The sequence below is a fragment of the Pecten maximus genome, chromosome 16, assembly GCF_902652985.1.
Source record: "Pecten maximus chromosome 16, xPecMax1.1, whole genome shotgun sequence".
NCBI classification, from domain to species: domain Eukaryota; kingdom Metazoa; phylum Mollusca; class Bivalvia; order Pectinida; family Pectinidae; genus Pecten; species Pecten maximus.
The window spans coordinates 31,509,356-31,525,512 of record NC_047030.1 but is presented as its reverse complement, the minus strand read 5'-3'; the positions used below and the strand labels follow the sequence as shown (position 1 = coordinate 31,525,512).

At 36.4% G+C, this 16,157-nt stretch overlaps 1 protein-coding gene across 2 annotated transcripts in view; it reads left to right on the top strand.

The window, feature by feature from the left end:
- Nucleotides 1–6,802, top strand: part of LOC117344818 (protein split ends-like) — a 60,014-nt gene extending 53,212 nt beyond the window's left edge. For both annotated transcript variants that reach the window (XM_033907645.1, XM_033907644.1), the window contains exons 17-19: nt 348–551; nt 931–1,089; nt 1,427–6,802. In XM_033907645.1, coding sequence (XP_033763536.1) covers nt 348–551; nt 931–1,089; nt 1,427–1,558 — 495 coding nt within the window. In that variant the 3' untranslated portion in view covers nt 1,559–6,802. The remainder of the gene's footprint in view (nt 1–347; nt 552–930; nt 1,090–1,426) is intronic.
- Nucleotides 6,803–16,157: the final 9,355 nt, after the last annotated feature.

Sequence of the window (16,157 nt, the reverse complement as noted above, 5' to 3'; positions counted from 1 at the left end):
TTATTTTAACCCCCTTTTTATTTTAATGATCTAAATATACAATACCAATGCTTTTAGAAAATCAATATTTGTATCTGATTTTAAACTGAAATCAAATAAAATCATAGTTTATTGTTTGGCCCTAAATGACCCTAGCTGTGGATGGGCCGTAAAACTCAAGACTAAAAATAACATTTTGATGTAAAATGGCTTACTTAAGTTATAAAGCCTGATTGTGGTTTTCATAGACTTATAAAGTATTCTGTTACAGTTTTGGCTATTGACAGTTGAGAATGTTGCATATTTAAATGATGCGTATATTTTTCTTTTGAACTTACTGGTAACCTGTTTGTCCTCCTGTTCTACAGCGATATCCAGTCATGTGGCAGGGAGTGTTAGCGCTCAAGAACGACAGTTGTGTCGTCCAGATGCACCTGATCGCAGGATTCCAGCAGCTTGTCAAGCTAAGTTTACCGCAGCAATCGCCTGACGGTACCGTTCAGCCACTCCGCATCGCCCAGAGAATGAGACTGGAGCCGACGCAGCTAGACGGCGTCATCAAACGGATGAACGTTAGTAGTCACTATTATCAACCCTCTTTTATCCAGCTCCTTCTAATTATAACCCAGTTAATATTTTAAGGGACATGTTCATCTATTTTTGGTCTCCGACTACAAATTGAAGGAGAAATTACATGATTTTCTTAGCTACATCTCAATTATATTTTGCATTTACTGTAAAGGTGTTTAATTATGTTCCACTTTTCATTATTTTTGTAGATAATACCAATTCATGGAAAATAAATTTCTTCAGAAAAAAAAAGGGGAAAATCAGAAATTTGAAGACTGTTTAATAATTCGTCAAAAATTCGATTTTATAAAAAAAAAAATTGAAAATGAAAACAAGAACTTGCAAATTGTTAACACTTCTATCCCAATTTTTTTTGTACAGATGGAAGAGGATTATTGTATGTTGCTGGCCTTGCCGTGTGGAAGAGATCACAGCGACATTATCCAACAAACACGAGCAATGTCAATGGGGTTTATACAATACCTCCAGCAGAAACAGGCCGCTGGTATTGTCAACGTGGCTGATCAGGGATCCCAACAGGTGAGCTATAGCGATCAAATCTTGTAATTTTTCCAGATAGGTTTAGCAGTTTTACACTTAAAACTAATTTCCTGTGTGAGAAACTAAGGAACTTTTGCGGGGTAAAATTTTTTGAAATTTGAAACATTACTGAGGGTGAACTTAGCATTTATCAACAGAAATTCAAAACTATTTTGGTGTATTGCCTTTGAGAAAACAATAGAATTATTATTAGAAGAAAATTGAATTATTGAAGGCACCTTAATCCATTTGTGAACCATTTCGAATACTAAGGGTTATTTTGTCCGACATGGAATTCAGACAAATTATATAATTCCTGTATTTTCTTCTGTTTCAGCCGGCGTATGTTGTGCACATCTTTCCACCTTGTGAATTTTCCCATGCCCAACTGGGTCGCCAAGGATTTGATCTAATGCATCAGGTCAAAGATCTGTCCCATTTACTCGTCATCATCACAACTGTAGCCTGAGCCCTATCCATCCTGGCTTGGCTGTCAAAGTTGTGTCCGTTGTGTTTTTTCTGTTCCTTATTTTTCCTGGATTAAGATTAATCGTCAATGTGGATGGATTATATTTATTCGTCCAACATAGATGGATCTCACAGAAATTTGACATGTGCCCTAAAGGATTAAGTTCCGTCGTGAAATGTGCTCACACACGGTCCACGATTAAAGGGATATAACTCTGGATTACGACAATTATTCAAACCTTGGATATTTATTTGTGGAGTTTGTTCTATTCTTCGAGGAATACAACTCCCGGTTGTTATTGATATATCTTGTGCAAAGCACACGATGTCGGATGTTTAAGTTATTAGTGAATTAATTGATAGTAGTAATTAAGACATTTTCCAGTGACAGGATTACTTCAATGAAGGAAATCTGCTTTCAAGTTGGTTTTAATGGATGGAATATAAAAGTGCTATGTGTTCTGTGTGGTAATATATGTGCGATAAAAATTGTGCTGAAAAACGCTTCACAAAGGAGTGATGTAATTTATACCCTCGTCCCTATGAACAGAAATGGAATGCTCCAGATCAGAGACTGGAAGAGTTCATTCCTTTTGTTCAGTGAATTATTTTGATGATAGTTGGACATCTTTACACAAGGATTGAATTGGAAGTGGGAGAATGTTGAGACTGTCGTTCGACACACATTGTGTTACACGTTAACTAAGAATTCCAATTAATAAACAGTGCGTAAATGTGTGTGTTAGCATTATACTGCTAGAACATAGGGCAAGCCTTTTGGTTATTTTTTTAAGAAATATTTAATAAAATAATTAAAAAAACTGTCCAGTTGGTTTGATAGAATCAAGCTTAAGTTTATAAATTGGCCAACAGAACGGCCAGATTTACAGAGTGACTGTTGCTTGTTTAACTATTATATATATGTTGTTATGGTGTTTGTGGTTCTTGGACTAAATTAAAGGTTGTAGACTGTATACTAGTTATGGACTTGCGACAATGTGTCCCTGTTCAAGTTTTGCATAGATTTTTGAAAAGGAATGCTTTATATATAGAAAAAGGAAATCAGTTTTTTTCTGACTAGTGAACTTTTGAACTATTCTGAACTCTTTCTTTTAATCTATTAGTAGCAGTTTACGCGTATTTAAACGTTTTTGGTACCTATGCTTTGTGACAAATTACTAAATTCTTCCTCAATCTCCTGCTAATTGTGGGTATCTAAAAATGAAATGGGTACTTGTATAATCCATAAATCTCTTGTTTGAATCTTACAACCTGATATTGTAAGGTGGTTTTTATTCTCTAAAAATTTCCTTCATTCAAAGTTTTTTTTCTCTCTTTAAGTACTTAAACATTTACCAATATTCTTTGCTAAGTTTGATCAATATTGTTAAATTTGAAATTTACATAATCAGTAATTTATAACATTTATTACTAACATTTTGTTGTTAAAATTTTCATCTTAATGTTAGGAATCACAGAGATGTATAGATTAAAAATTGTGATACATTTTTGTATTTAAATCAATTTTTTACCCAATTAATTAAAATAAAAATTAGATTAATTTTGCAAAACATTCATTTACATTGTCAGATGATGAAGTGCTATATGCTGTTATTTTTTTTCTCGCGTTTGAGTATTTTTTTTAATTGAATTTGTCAAAAAGTTAATATATATTTTTTTCAATATAATAAGCAGGTAATATGTATATATTGTTGGTTTCACTAAAACCCTAGCAATGCTTCTGATCTTTTTTTTTCCGTTTCAAATCGGTGGTCATAAAAAGGTCCAAAGGTCCTGTAGATTTATGTGGGAGAACACAGTTGTGATGTTTGTGTGAAGATAGCCCAGCTCATAGTAGCATACTGAAGAGAAATGCGAAAAACATTGCTTTACGTATTTGACTTTCGGAATTGATTAAAATAAATGAAGCAAGTTTTTGGTTAAAATATTTTTATTTTCCAGGGACATTGTTTCCTTAAATGTTACGAAACTTTTGGAACATCATTTCCTTTTTTACTGTAGATTGACAGTTTATTTGATTAACGGTACAATTAAGTGAAACATTCTAAAAATATTGATCTTGTATTTTGTGGCTCTGAAGTGTGATCGCTCTGAGATAGGTCTACAAAGTAGGCTGGGCTACGTAAGAATCTATTGTGTGTATGTGTATGTGTATATGTGAGATAGTGTGCAAGGTTATTTGTATGTGTTAAATTCCACTTACTGTGATAATGCAGGTTTTTGCCAGATAGCCAGCGTCTGGAGTACGGTTATGATGGCATAGCTTCTGTGCCAAAACTAGATATCCTTCTTGTTGTTCACCATAGCTATGGAGTACGTATCGTACATATTCTGTAGTTTTCTTGTGAGAATCATTTTTTTTTTTTTTTTTTTTACGCTATCATCGGTCATCCTCATTATCATTTGTCGGAGAAATATAAATTTGCATCAGGGATCAGAAACATCACGCCAGTACTCATTATACGTTTCACTTCATTGTCAACATGTTCGTAGGGGTTACCTCCCCTTGCTCACGCAGATCAGAATTGTACTGATCAGAACACAGATTTGTATCATTAAGAGATATATATATATAATCGTCATGGTAACAAAAAATTATTTTCACATAAATCTTCACTTCTATGGCAGCTAGTTACTTGAAATTCATTGTAAATACCACTATAACCAGTCATGTTTTTTGTGTCACTCAGGACAGCTACTATTGGTGCATAGGCCAGAGTGTTTTATTGATTATTATTATTAAGAATGTTTTCGGAGACTTTTCAAGCACACATATGAAATTCATTCTATTAAACCCTAATTTAACATGTAGTGAATTGAAGATTGCTGTTTAGCACTGAAAAGATAGATTTTGTTGGATTTTCACTCATGATTGTGAATTCATAAAAAAATAATCTTTTTCTGATTTTATTCTGTTTTAATTTAGTTTGTGATATATTGTTGTGTAGTCCTTTGAGTATAGTTCATTTTCTAGAGGTTTAGTACCTAGTTTGTTTTTGTTGAGTTCAGCGTTCCTCAACATCAATAGTGGTTGTCCAGAGAAGTGGATTATACCTCCCAATTTTGCTGAACTGCATCGATTTTCACACCGAAATCTCCGTTAGAGAGCTTGAGGCTAACTGTATGTGTCACCAAGGGTTAGATCTTGTCCACTTTGACATTTGACCCCTCAGTGTATCGTACCAACTTCTACAGGGTTCGGTGTGGAGACTGCTGTACCTCTTGTTACTATGGTAACAACATTTGTTATATCTGTGGAGCTTTAGACAAAAGTATTGATAGTGTGCAATGTAAAATGATCTCAATACCTTTAAGAGTTCCCTCCCCTTATTGTACTCCCAACCCCCCATTGTGATGTCACATTGTAGATATTTAAAAGTGTAAATAGGGATATGTAAATATATAGATGTAAATATATATGTGTATAGACAAGATGTAAATAAGTAATGGGCAGATAACTCCTCCCAATTGTTATAAGTAATATGTACATATGATTGACACTTGCTGCTCTGGAAAGAGGTGTGTGTGTCCCAGTGAAAGGGGCCGAATTACACTGTAGATATTCGTATATATATTATAAATATATAAATATTGTAAAAGGTGATATGCCAAACTTGAATAAAAGTAAGTTACGTCTACCTGTAGAAATAACACATGTGTTTGGTGTGTAATGTAAGTGTGTATTCTGTATGTAAGGGTGTACAGCATTAGATGTATACATGTGTGTGAGATGGTAAATCTATATTATGGCGTAATTGTTTTTGTGTAACTGGTAGCTGGCGTAAAAAAGTGTAAATTATATATATAAACCCAGCGTGCTGTTGTGTGTTTTACATTGGAGAATGAATGGTTCCAGAATTTTTTTTCTTTGGCATGGGCAGGGCGAATAACTGTGTATATAAGCTAGTAAGATACAGAATTCATGGATTTATTTTGGATAATTTAGATTTTTTTCCCCCTCAAAATTATTTTTCGGCATGGGGTCTTCCTGTGATCTGTTATTGACTGTCAGGGTAAAAAAAGTGAAGTCAATATGCAAATCAGAATTTATATTTGATGAAACAACAAAAATGGGTAAATTAAAAAAAAAAAAAAAAAAAAATTCTGGATTTATTTATTTTCTTTTTTGCTTTAAATGATTTTTCTTTAGAAGGAAATATAGGAGCCAAATTCACAACTCTACCTTGTGTCTCCATTGTAGATGTACTGAAGTGCATATAAATCTAAGAATTGTACATGTAAAAATTCATACCCTGTAAACTTACAATATATATATATTCCACCCCAACAAACCAAATAAACCGCTGCAAATTCCACGTTCCCTTTTGTTCGGTGATATATATTCCACCCCAACAAACCAAATAAACCGCTGCAAATTCCACGTTCCCTTTTGTTCGGGTCACCAATTATCAGCATGAATCCATATTGAGTATTTAACACTAGTTGTCCCCGGTTCTGTTGTGTCCGTGTTCACCACACCCGAGGACCAACCTTTGTTGATAAGTCAGATTGTTTATAAAGTATAAATGTCATGTCAGGGAGAAAATATGATAGTCTGTGTGATGTATGTGATGCTTAAATGAGGTCTCAAGAATAAAATAATGTTTCAGGCTTTTCAACCAACCCTGCTTTTACTGCACATGCTCTGATCGGCAATTTGTATCCATGTTTGAAAACAAAAAATATTTTAAAATATGTTACGTACATATCAGTAAAAAGTTTAGTATTCATTTAATTTGTGCTATAAGGTTATCAATCAATTTCAAATAAAACATTTAAGAATTTTTGAATTCTTACTTTTCTACTTTTTTGATTTCTTTGAAAGGAGACCTAATTTAAAAAAAAATTTTTTTTTTTAATTTTTTAATTTTTGATTTGAATGGTACATATGTAGTGTGAAGAGTATGTGTATCCTTACATCTGTTTATGTGGAGAGTATACATGTGTGTATGTGTATATCTGTATATTAGTGTATATGTGTATTGTGGTAAGTATGTGTGTAGTTATGACTGAATGTGTATAATTATATGTGGATGATTCGATTGTACAATTTTTTTCGCTTAACATTATTGGCAGCAGATGTGATGAGATAGCGAAAAGATTATGTTAGCTGTATTCTGGTAGATATTGTACAGGGGTCGCAAGTCATGTTAAAGTGCTTGGTCATATCACAATATTATCATGACACGACCGACATCAATTAAATATGAAGCTAATAATACATCATCATCTTTGACTTTTTTGTTGAAAAAAAATTCTGTTTTGGTTCATTTAGCTCTACTGGCCAATGGCCACAAGAGCTCGTAGGATTTTTAGGTCACCCGAGACGAAGTCTCAAGTGACCTATTCTAATCGCCTTTTTGTCCTGCGTCGTAAACAATTTACATTTTCGACGCTGAACCAAATTCAATGAAATTTTATGGCTGAACTATATGGTCCCCACCCCCCCAGGGGCCTGAGGGGTGGGGCTAAAAAGGGTCAAATTGACTGAAATTTCAAAAATCTTCCTCTTTACTCTCAGATATGGTAGAATCAAACACTCTTCATAGATGGAGGGGTCTTGTATATGGTGCTTTACCAAAATTGTAAATTTCATGACCCTGGGGTTTCGCATTTGCCCCTGAGGAGGGATTCTAACTTTCTTAAAATTATCAGCATGGGAACCCGGATGACAGCTTAATGATATGCACATGTTGGCCCTGACTGACCCCTTGTTTCCAGTTGATGTTCCGGGAAGACCCCTTCCAAACACTGAACAGTAATTCCAATGTCTTGGTGATATAGTGCTGCTGCATGGACCGAAATATTTGTTTATAAATCTCCACGATTATCAACTATCATGGTTATGATGGATAAAGTAATTACAAAACATATTTTATTTATATTCATTAACATGTGATAGACAGGAAAGATTTTGCAACAGAACGCATGTAGTAGACAAACACTTGGTGTTATACAGTAGTGTTCAAGCTCACAATGGTCAAGATATGTTCTCAACAACTTCTGATTAACAAGTAACATATAAAATGACAATAGCTTACTGGCGTTAAGTGCTACGAAGTTTACTTGACTGGTATAGCAAATTTGGGGGAACAAATTTGTTTACCACTCAAATAGCATCCTCTGATTAATCAGTAGCTGGCACTGTGCTTTGTGACTTAATCGAAATGACCTTTATCACAATTCAAGTCCCATGGAAGGAATTTATTAAAGAACATTGTCTTCTTATGAAAGCTTATTTCATCCACCAGCATTCTGGCATCAACGACGAAATGTTAATCAACTATGGCAAGTTATTGACATGACATTGTATACATTTGTAGGGAGTTGATCATGAGTGCAGGGATGTAAATCTCTTGAAACACTTGAAAATTAACCTAAATGCCTGGAATCGGATGTCTAACTAGTGGTTTTCAGGCTTTTTGTGTGTTTCATGTAAACAAGATGCAAAAGTCTTGAAAAATCCTTTGTGCTGTGTGGCTTTGATCAGCCGTGGATTTATTTAGACTTCCAGAAGCCTTTGACAGACTTGTCTGTGGCCTTGAAAAGTTCTTGCTTGGGAAAGTGCCCTAAAGCTCCAGGTAAATTGGATTGAGTTAATCATTGCTGAAAAACAAAAAGCATCATGTGATACAGAAATTGTTCATATTCTATATCTTATCACGGTCTTGGAATGGCCTTGAACTTCATTCACTGTACACACCTTGCTTTGTCACAGAGGTCAAATTAAAGGAACATGTTGAAGTGGCATATCAAACGTACATAGGTCATCAAATACTGATGTATACCCGATACTGTGAGTACGTTCTCAAGATGGGTCTTTAATCCATTTTCAAGGTCACAGTGACCCATTTTCAAGGTCACAGGGAAGATAACATGACGCACTTATTAGTTTGGTTTGGTTTGTTTTTGTTTAACGTCCTATTAACAGCCAGGGTCATTTAAGGACGTGCCAGGCTTTGGAGCTGGAGGAAAGCCGGAGTACCCGGAGAAAAACCACCGGCCTACAGTCAGTACCTGGCAACTGCCCCACGTAGGTTTCGAAAACACACTAAATTAATCTCCGGATGTAGTAACCATGCCATGCTGACGTTGGGTGTACTTGATTTATTTAACTGAAATGTTAAGGTATTGTCTTGATATTCACATTCAATGGCACCCTGCTGACGGTGGTTACGTGTGGGCAATCCCAAGAGATTGAGTAATGCAACATTCCACCACAGATCCACCAGCTACAAGGAAGCCTACATGTATTGACATGCGTACGTGTGTTAGCTTGCTACATATCCCCGATTAATGTATCAAATGATTTGACCCGTTTTCAAAGTCACAGATATACTGTACATTGGAGAACGTTACATTTGGACACAAATGGCATGATTTTACGTACATTTCCTTACCACTTTTTCTTTAAGAAAGTGAACTTTTGAGGTCACCCGAGACGAAGCCTCAAGTGACCTATTCTAATCGCATTCTGTCCGTCGTCGTGAGTCCGTAAACAATTTACATTTTCGACTTCTCCAAAACTGCTGAACCAAATTTGATGAAATTTAGTAGGGGGCTTCTATGGCTAAAGGTCAACTAAAAGTGTGAACTATATGATCCACACCCCTAGGGGCCTGAGGGGCGGGGCCAAAAAGGGTCAAGTTGACTAAAACTTCAAAACTCTTTCTCTACTCTCAGATATGGTGGCATCAAACGCTCTTCATAGATGGCAGGGTCTTATGGTGCTTTACCAAAATTGTGAATTTCATAACCCTGGGGTTTCACGTTTGCTCCTGGGGAGGGCGTAAACTTTACTATAGTTTATATAGGGAAATCACAATTTTCTCTATGATTTGTTGTATATCTATTGGAATTCATTCTAATTTGGTTAACATTATCAGCATGGGATGACAGTTTGACAGAATGGACCAGCTGTTTCCCTGTACATCTCTCCCGGTCCATTATACTGACATCAGAATGGACCAGCTGTTTCCCTGTACCATTATACTGACACCAGAATGGACCAGCTGTTTCCCTGTACCATTATACTGACACCAGAATGGACCAGCTGTTTCCCTGTACATCTCTCCCGGTCCGTTATACTGACATCAAAATGGACCAGCTGTTTCCCTGTACCATTATACTGACATCAGAATGGACCAGCTGTTTCCCTGTATATCTCCCCTGATCCATTATACTGACACCAGAATGGACCAGCTGTTTCCCTGTACATCTCTCCCGGTCCATTATACTGACATCAGAATGGACCAGCTGTTTCCCTGTACCATTATACTGACATCAGAATGAACCAGCTGTTTCCCTGTACATCTGTCCCGGTCCATTATACTGACATCAGAATGGACCAGCTGTTTCCCTGTACATCTCTCCCGGTCCATTATACTGACATCAGAATGGACCAGCTGTTTCCCTGTACATCCCTCCCGGTCCATTATACTGACATCAGAATGGACCAGTTGTTTCCCTGTACATCTCCCCCGGTCCATTATACTGACATCAGAATGGACCAGTTGTTTCCCTGTACATCTCTCCCGGTCCATTATACTGACATCAGAATGGACCAGTTGTTTCCCTGTACATCTCTCCCGGTCCATTATACTGACATCAGAACGAACCAGCTGTCTCCCTGTACATCTCTCCCGGTCCAATAGGAAAAACGTAGCAAATTCATTAAAAACCGAAGTTCTTCTGCTCTAGGAATGAAAGAACTGGGTCTGTATTTTGCTTGAAGCATTCTTGGGTAAAGGAAAATCTATTTTGTATACATCTTTGATCTTGCCCCGGGGACCTGAGGGGCAGGGCCCAAACGGGGGAAATAAAGCAAATTCTTAAAAATTCCTCTTCTGTAGAAATGTAGTGTTTCCCCATATTTACTACAATATGCAGGTGAGCGGTACAGGCCCCTGGACCTTTTGTTATTGGTATCTAAATATGATAATATTAAGTCTATGGATGTCGTATCGATCAAGCACTGTCGTGATGCAACAGGTCTCGCTCCCGATTGGGACTTATTTTCTATTTTGTATACTGCATTTCCTATTGTTAAAGGACAAAAGGATTAACATAAATAGGTGAACTTAACCTACTAGAAACATTGCAAATATCTAGCTTAGTCAAATCCTGTTCAAAGGGAGGTAACCTATGACTGAAAAATATATATACATGTAATATGATATACGTTTATGTTTATGAGTCAAAACGTCTGAAAATCATCAGAACTCTAGACCGTCTCTTCGCCTCCTCTCTCGTCCTTATTCACGAAAAGTAAAACTTCCGTGGGTGTTATCAAGGCGAAAATGGTAATGGAAGGCATTTTGGAGGCTTCTGGTCGCTTATTAGAGTGTTATTATAATCACAGGAATGAAAAATTGCGGTCGCTGGTCGCGTAAACAGAGGGTCGCATAATAGAGTTAAAATATACATGTATAGCGAAAACGCGCGGGAGGAATTGAAATGGTCACTTAGAACAGAGAGTCACTTAAAAGAGATGGTCGTTTGGACAGATTCGACTGTAATATACAGTGTATATTCATATGTTTTTGATCCAATATTTTTGAATTTTTGTTTAAGAAAATAAGATTAGTGTTCTATGTATCAGAGAGTAGCTGATGTTATATTTTAGTAAGATGTATACAAACAATTCTTGATCTGACGTCACTTGGAAAACAAGTTTATACGAATTTTTCGATTCGTCGTCGTTGCAATTACTAGTACATAACTCCGACAGAAACTGATTTTGAGTTAGCTTGTTTCTCCAAAATTGACGTAGTATCAATGCTCCAATATGCACTAAAATGTCAATGTATACTTTAGTAGAAGTTATTTTTGTTCCCTTGCGATGACATTTGGTTAATGACCAGAGAGTTCAGCGACAAATATGGCAGCGATGGGACAATTATATGGGGCGCCCGTTTTAATATTTATTCTCGTTTAGTGACGTGACTTAATGACTTAATGATGTCACTTATTAATTAAACGACTAAGAAATGTCACTTATTAAACGACTAAGAAATGTCACTTATTAAACGTCTAAGCGCTGTCAGTTATTAAATGACAAAGTAATGTCACTTATTAAACGACTAAGTGATGTCATTTATTAAACGACTAAGTGATGTCACTTATTTAATGACTAAGAAATGTCACTTATTAAACGACTAAGTGATTTCACTTATAAAACGACTAATTGATATCACTAAATGGGAATAAATAGTAAAGCAGCGCCCCATGAGAAGTAGGTACTCCCATCAATATTTTTTGTGATAAATGACATGTGTCCCGTCTGGACAACGAAGCTTTGACAAATGACTACTTGGGACGGTAGGATCACATCCAAGATGGACGTGAGAGAGAGGATATGGTAAGCATATTAAAAATCTGTAATGGGCTAGTATACATCGTAGTATTCGACACAGTAAATACACAATACATGAAAATGTGCAAAACAGCCCTCGGTGGCAATGCGTTTTCTTACGGATTACCCTTAACTTAACCGGCTGGTTTCTAGTTTTCATTTCGAGATTGTCCCTTAACCCGGCTGGATTCAAGTTTTCATTTCGGGATTGTCCCTTAACCCGGCTGGTTTCTAGTTTTCCTTTCGAGATTGTCCCTTAACCCGGCTGGTTTCAAGTTTCCATTTCGAGATTGTCCCTTAACCCGGCTTGATTCAAGTTTTCATTTCGAGATTGTCCCTTAACCCGGCTGGTTTCAAGTTTTCATTCGAGATTGTTCCATAAACCAGCTGGTTTCTAGTTTCCATTTGGAGATTGTCCTTTAACCCGGCTGGTTTCTAGTTTTCATTTGAGATTGTCCCTTAACCCGGCTGGTTTCTAGTTTTTTTTTATTCGAGAATGTCTCTTAACCCGGCTGGTTTCTAGTTTTCCTTTCGAGATTGTCTCTTAACCCGGCTGGTTTCTAGTTTTCCTTTCGAGATTGTCCCTTAATCCGGCTGGTTTCTAGATTTTTCTTCGAGATTATTCCATAACCCGGCCGGTTTCAAGTTTTCATTTCGAGATTGTCCCTTAACCCGGCTGGTTTCTAGTTTTCATTTCGAGATTGTCTCTTAACCCGGCTGGTTTCTAGTTTTCCTTTCGAGATTGTCCCTTAATCCGGCTGGTTTCTAGATTTTTCTTCGAGATTATTCCATAACCCGGCTGGTTTCAAGTTTTCATTTCGAGATTGTCCCTTAACCCGGCTGGTTTCTAGTTTTCATTTCGAGATTGTCCCTTAACCCGGCTGGTTTCAAGTTTTCATTTCGAGATTGTCCCTGAACCCGGCTGGTTTCTAGTTTTCATTTCGAGATTGTCCCTAAACCCGGCTGGTTTCTAGTTTTCATTTCGAGATTGTCCCTTAACTCGGCTGGTTTCTAGTTTTCATTTGGAGATTGTCCCCTAACCCGGCTGGTTTCAAGTTTTCATTTGGAGATTGTCCCTTAATCCGGCTGGTTTCTAGTTTTCATTTGGAGATTGTCCCTTAACTCGGCTGGTTTCTAGTTTCCATTTCGAGATTGTCCCTTAACCCGGCTGGTTTCTAGTTTCCATTTCGAGATTGTCCCTTAACCCGGCTGGCTTTTAGTTTTCATTCGAGATTGTTCCATAACCCAGCTGGTTTCTAGTTTTCATTCGAGATTGTTCCATAACCCGACTGGTTTCTATTTTTCATTCGAGATTGTCCCTTAAACTGGCTGGCTTTTAGTTTTCATTTCGAGATTGTCCCTTAACCCGGCGGGCTTTTAGTTTTCATTTCGAGATTGTCCCTCAACCCGGCTGGCTTTTAGTTTTCATTCGAGATTGTCCCTTAACCCGGCTGGATTTTAGTTTTCATTTCGAGATTGTCCCTCTACCCGGCTGGCTTTTAGTTTTCATTCGAGATTGTCCCTTAACCCGGCTGGCTTTTAGTTTTCATTCGAGATTGCTCTTTAACCCGACTTTTGCGAATATTTACACACCTGACCGGGTGTTGTCAATGAAACAGAAGACGCTTACTCTGCGAGATCACCTGGTCTTATTCTCCTTGATATGTATAAATGTATTGTGCGTAGTTTGCTCTCATTTCCTCAATTTGAGCTAAATTATTTTTTTTTGTCAAGAGTTGCTTCCCTTTAAACATAACTTTCCCGTCGTCATCAAGGCTATTTATAGTCATTTGTGATATCTTTGAAGCTATTCAGGACATTTCAGATACGACTTGGGATATATCGGTAGTCATAAAGGATACATCTTTTGTCGTTTAAGATATCTCTTTTTTCTATAAGAACATATCTTTAGTCGTTAAGGACATCTCTTTAGTCGTTAAGGACATCTCTTTAGTCGTTAAGGATATCTCTTTTGTTGATAAGGATATCTCTTTTATTGGTAAGGATATCTCTTTTGTTGATAAGGATATCTCTTTTGTAGGTAAGGAAATATCTTTAGTCGTTAAGAACATCTCTTTTGTAGGTAAGGATATCTCTTTTGTCGTTAAGGATATCTCTTTTGTAGGTAAGGACATCTCTTTTGTAGGTAAGGATATCTCTTTTGTAGGTAAGGATATCTCTTTAGTTGGTTAGGATATCTCTTTTGTAGGTAAGGATATCTCTTTTGTAGGTAAGGATATCTCTTTAGTCGTTAAGGATATCTCTTTTGTAGGTAAGGATATCTCTTTAGTTGGTTAGGATATCTCTTTTGTAGGTAAGGATATCTCTTTTGTAGGTAAGGATATCTCTTTTGTAGGTAAGGATATCTCTTTAGTTGGTTAGGATATCTCTTTAGTTGGTTAGGATATCTCTTTTGTAGGTAAGGATATCTCTTTTGTAGGTAAGGATATCTCTTTTGTAGGTAAGGATATCTCTTTAGTTGGTTAGGATATCTCTTTTGTAGGTAAGGATATCTCTTTTGTAGGTAAGGATATCTCTTTTGTAGGTAAGGATATCTCTTTAGTTGGTTAGGATATCTCTTTTGTAGGTAAGGATATCTCTTTTGTAGGTAAGGATATCTCTTTAGTCGTTAAGGATATCTCTTTTGTAGGTAAGGATATCTCTTTAGTTGGTTAGGATATCTCTTTTGTAGGTAAGGATATCTCTTTTGTAGGTAAGGATATCTCTTTTGTAGGTAAGGATATCTCTTTAGCGTTAAGGATATCTCTTTTGTTGATAAGGATATCTCTGTAGTCGTTAAGGACATCTCTTTAGTCGTTAAGGATATCTCTTTTGTCGTTAAGGATATCTCTTTTGTAGGTAAGGATATCTCTTAAGTCGTTAAGGATATCTCATGAGTCGTTAAGGATATCTCTTAAGTCGTTAAGGATATCTCTTTGGTTTCTAAGGATATATCTTTAGTCGTTAAGGATATCTCTTTGGTTGGTAAGGATATATCTTTAGTCGTTAAGGACATCTCTTTGGTTGGTCAGGACATCTCTTTAGCGTTAAGGATGTCTCTTTTGTAGGTAAGGATATCTCTTTAGTCGTTAAGGACATCTCTTTGGTTGGTAAGGATATCTCTTTAGTCGTTAAGGATATCTCTTTAGTCGTTAAGGACATCTCTTTAGTCGTTAAGGACATCTCTTTTGTAGGTAAGGATATCTCTTTAGTCGTAAAGGATATCTCTTTAGTCGTTAAGGACATCTCTTTAGTCGTTAAGGACATCTCTTTAGTCGTAAAGGATATCTCTTTTGTAGGTAAGGATATCTCTTTAGTCGTTAAGGATATCTCTTAAGTTGTTATGGATATCTCTTTTGTAGGTAAGGACATCTCTTTAGTCGTTAAGGACATCTCTTTTGTAGGTAAGGACATCTCTTTAGTCGTTAAGGATATCTCTTTAGTCGTTAAGGATATCTCTTTAGTCGTTAAGGACATCTCTTTAGTCGTTAAGGATATCTCTTTAGCGTTAAGGACATCTCTTTGGTTGGTAAGGATATCTCTTTAGTCGTTAAGGATATCTCTTTTGTAGGTAAGGATATCTCTTTGGTTGGTAAAGATATCTCTTTGTAGGTAAGGACATCTCTTTTGTCGTTAAGGATATCTCTTTTGTTGGTAAGGATATCTCTTTGGTTGGTAAAGATATCTCTTTGTAGGTAAGGACATCTCTTTTGTCGTTAAGGATATCTCTTTTGTTGGTAAGGATATCTCTTTAGTCGTTAAGGATATCTCTTTTGTTGGTAAAGATATCTCTTTAGTTGTTAAGGATATCTCTTTTGTAGGTAAGGATATCTCTTTAGTCGTTAAGGACATCTCTTTAGTCGTTAAGGACATCTCTTTAGTCGTTAAGGATATCTCTTTTGTAGGTAAGGATATCTCTTTTGTCGTTAAGGATATCTCTTTTGTAGGTAAGGATATCTCTTTAGTCGTTAAGGATATCTCTTTTGCTGTTAAGGATATCTCATGAGTCGTTAAGGATATCTCTTAAGTGGTTAAGGATATCTCTTTAGTCGTTAAGGATATCTCTTTGGTTTGTAAGGATATATCTTTAGTCGTTAAGGATATCTCTTTGGTTGGTAAGGATATATCTTTAGTCGTTAAGGATATCTCTTTGGTTGTTAAGGATATCTCTTTTGTAGGTAAGGATATCTCTTTAGTCATTAAGGACATCTCTTTGGTTGGTAAG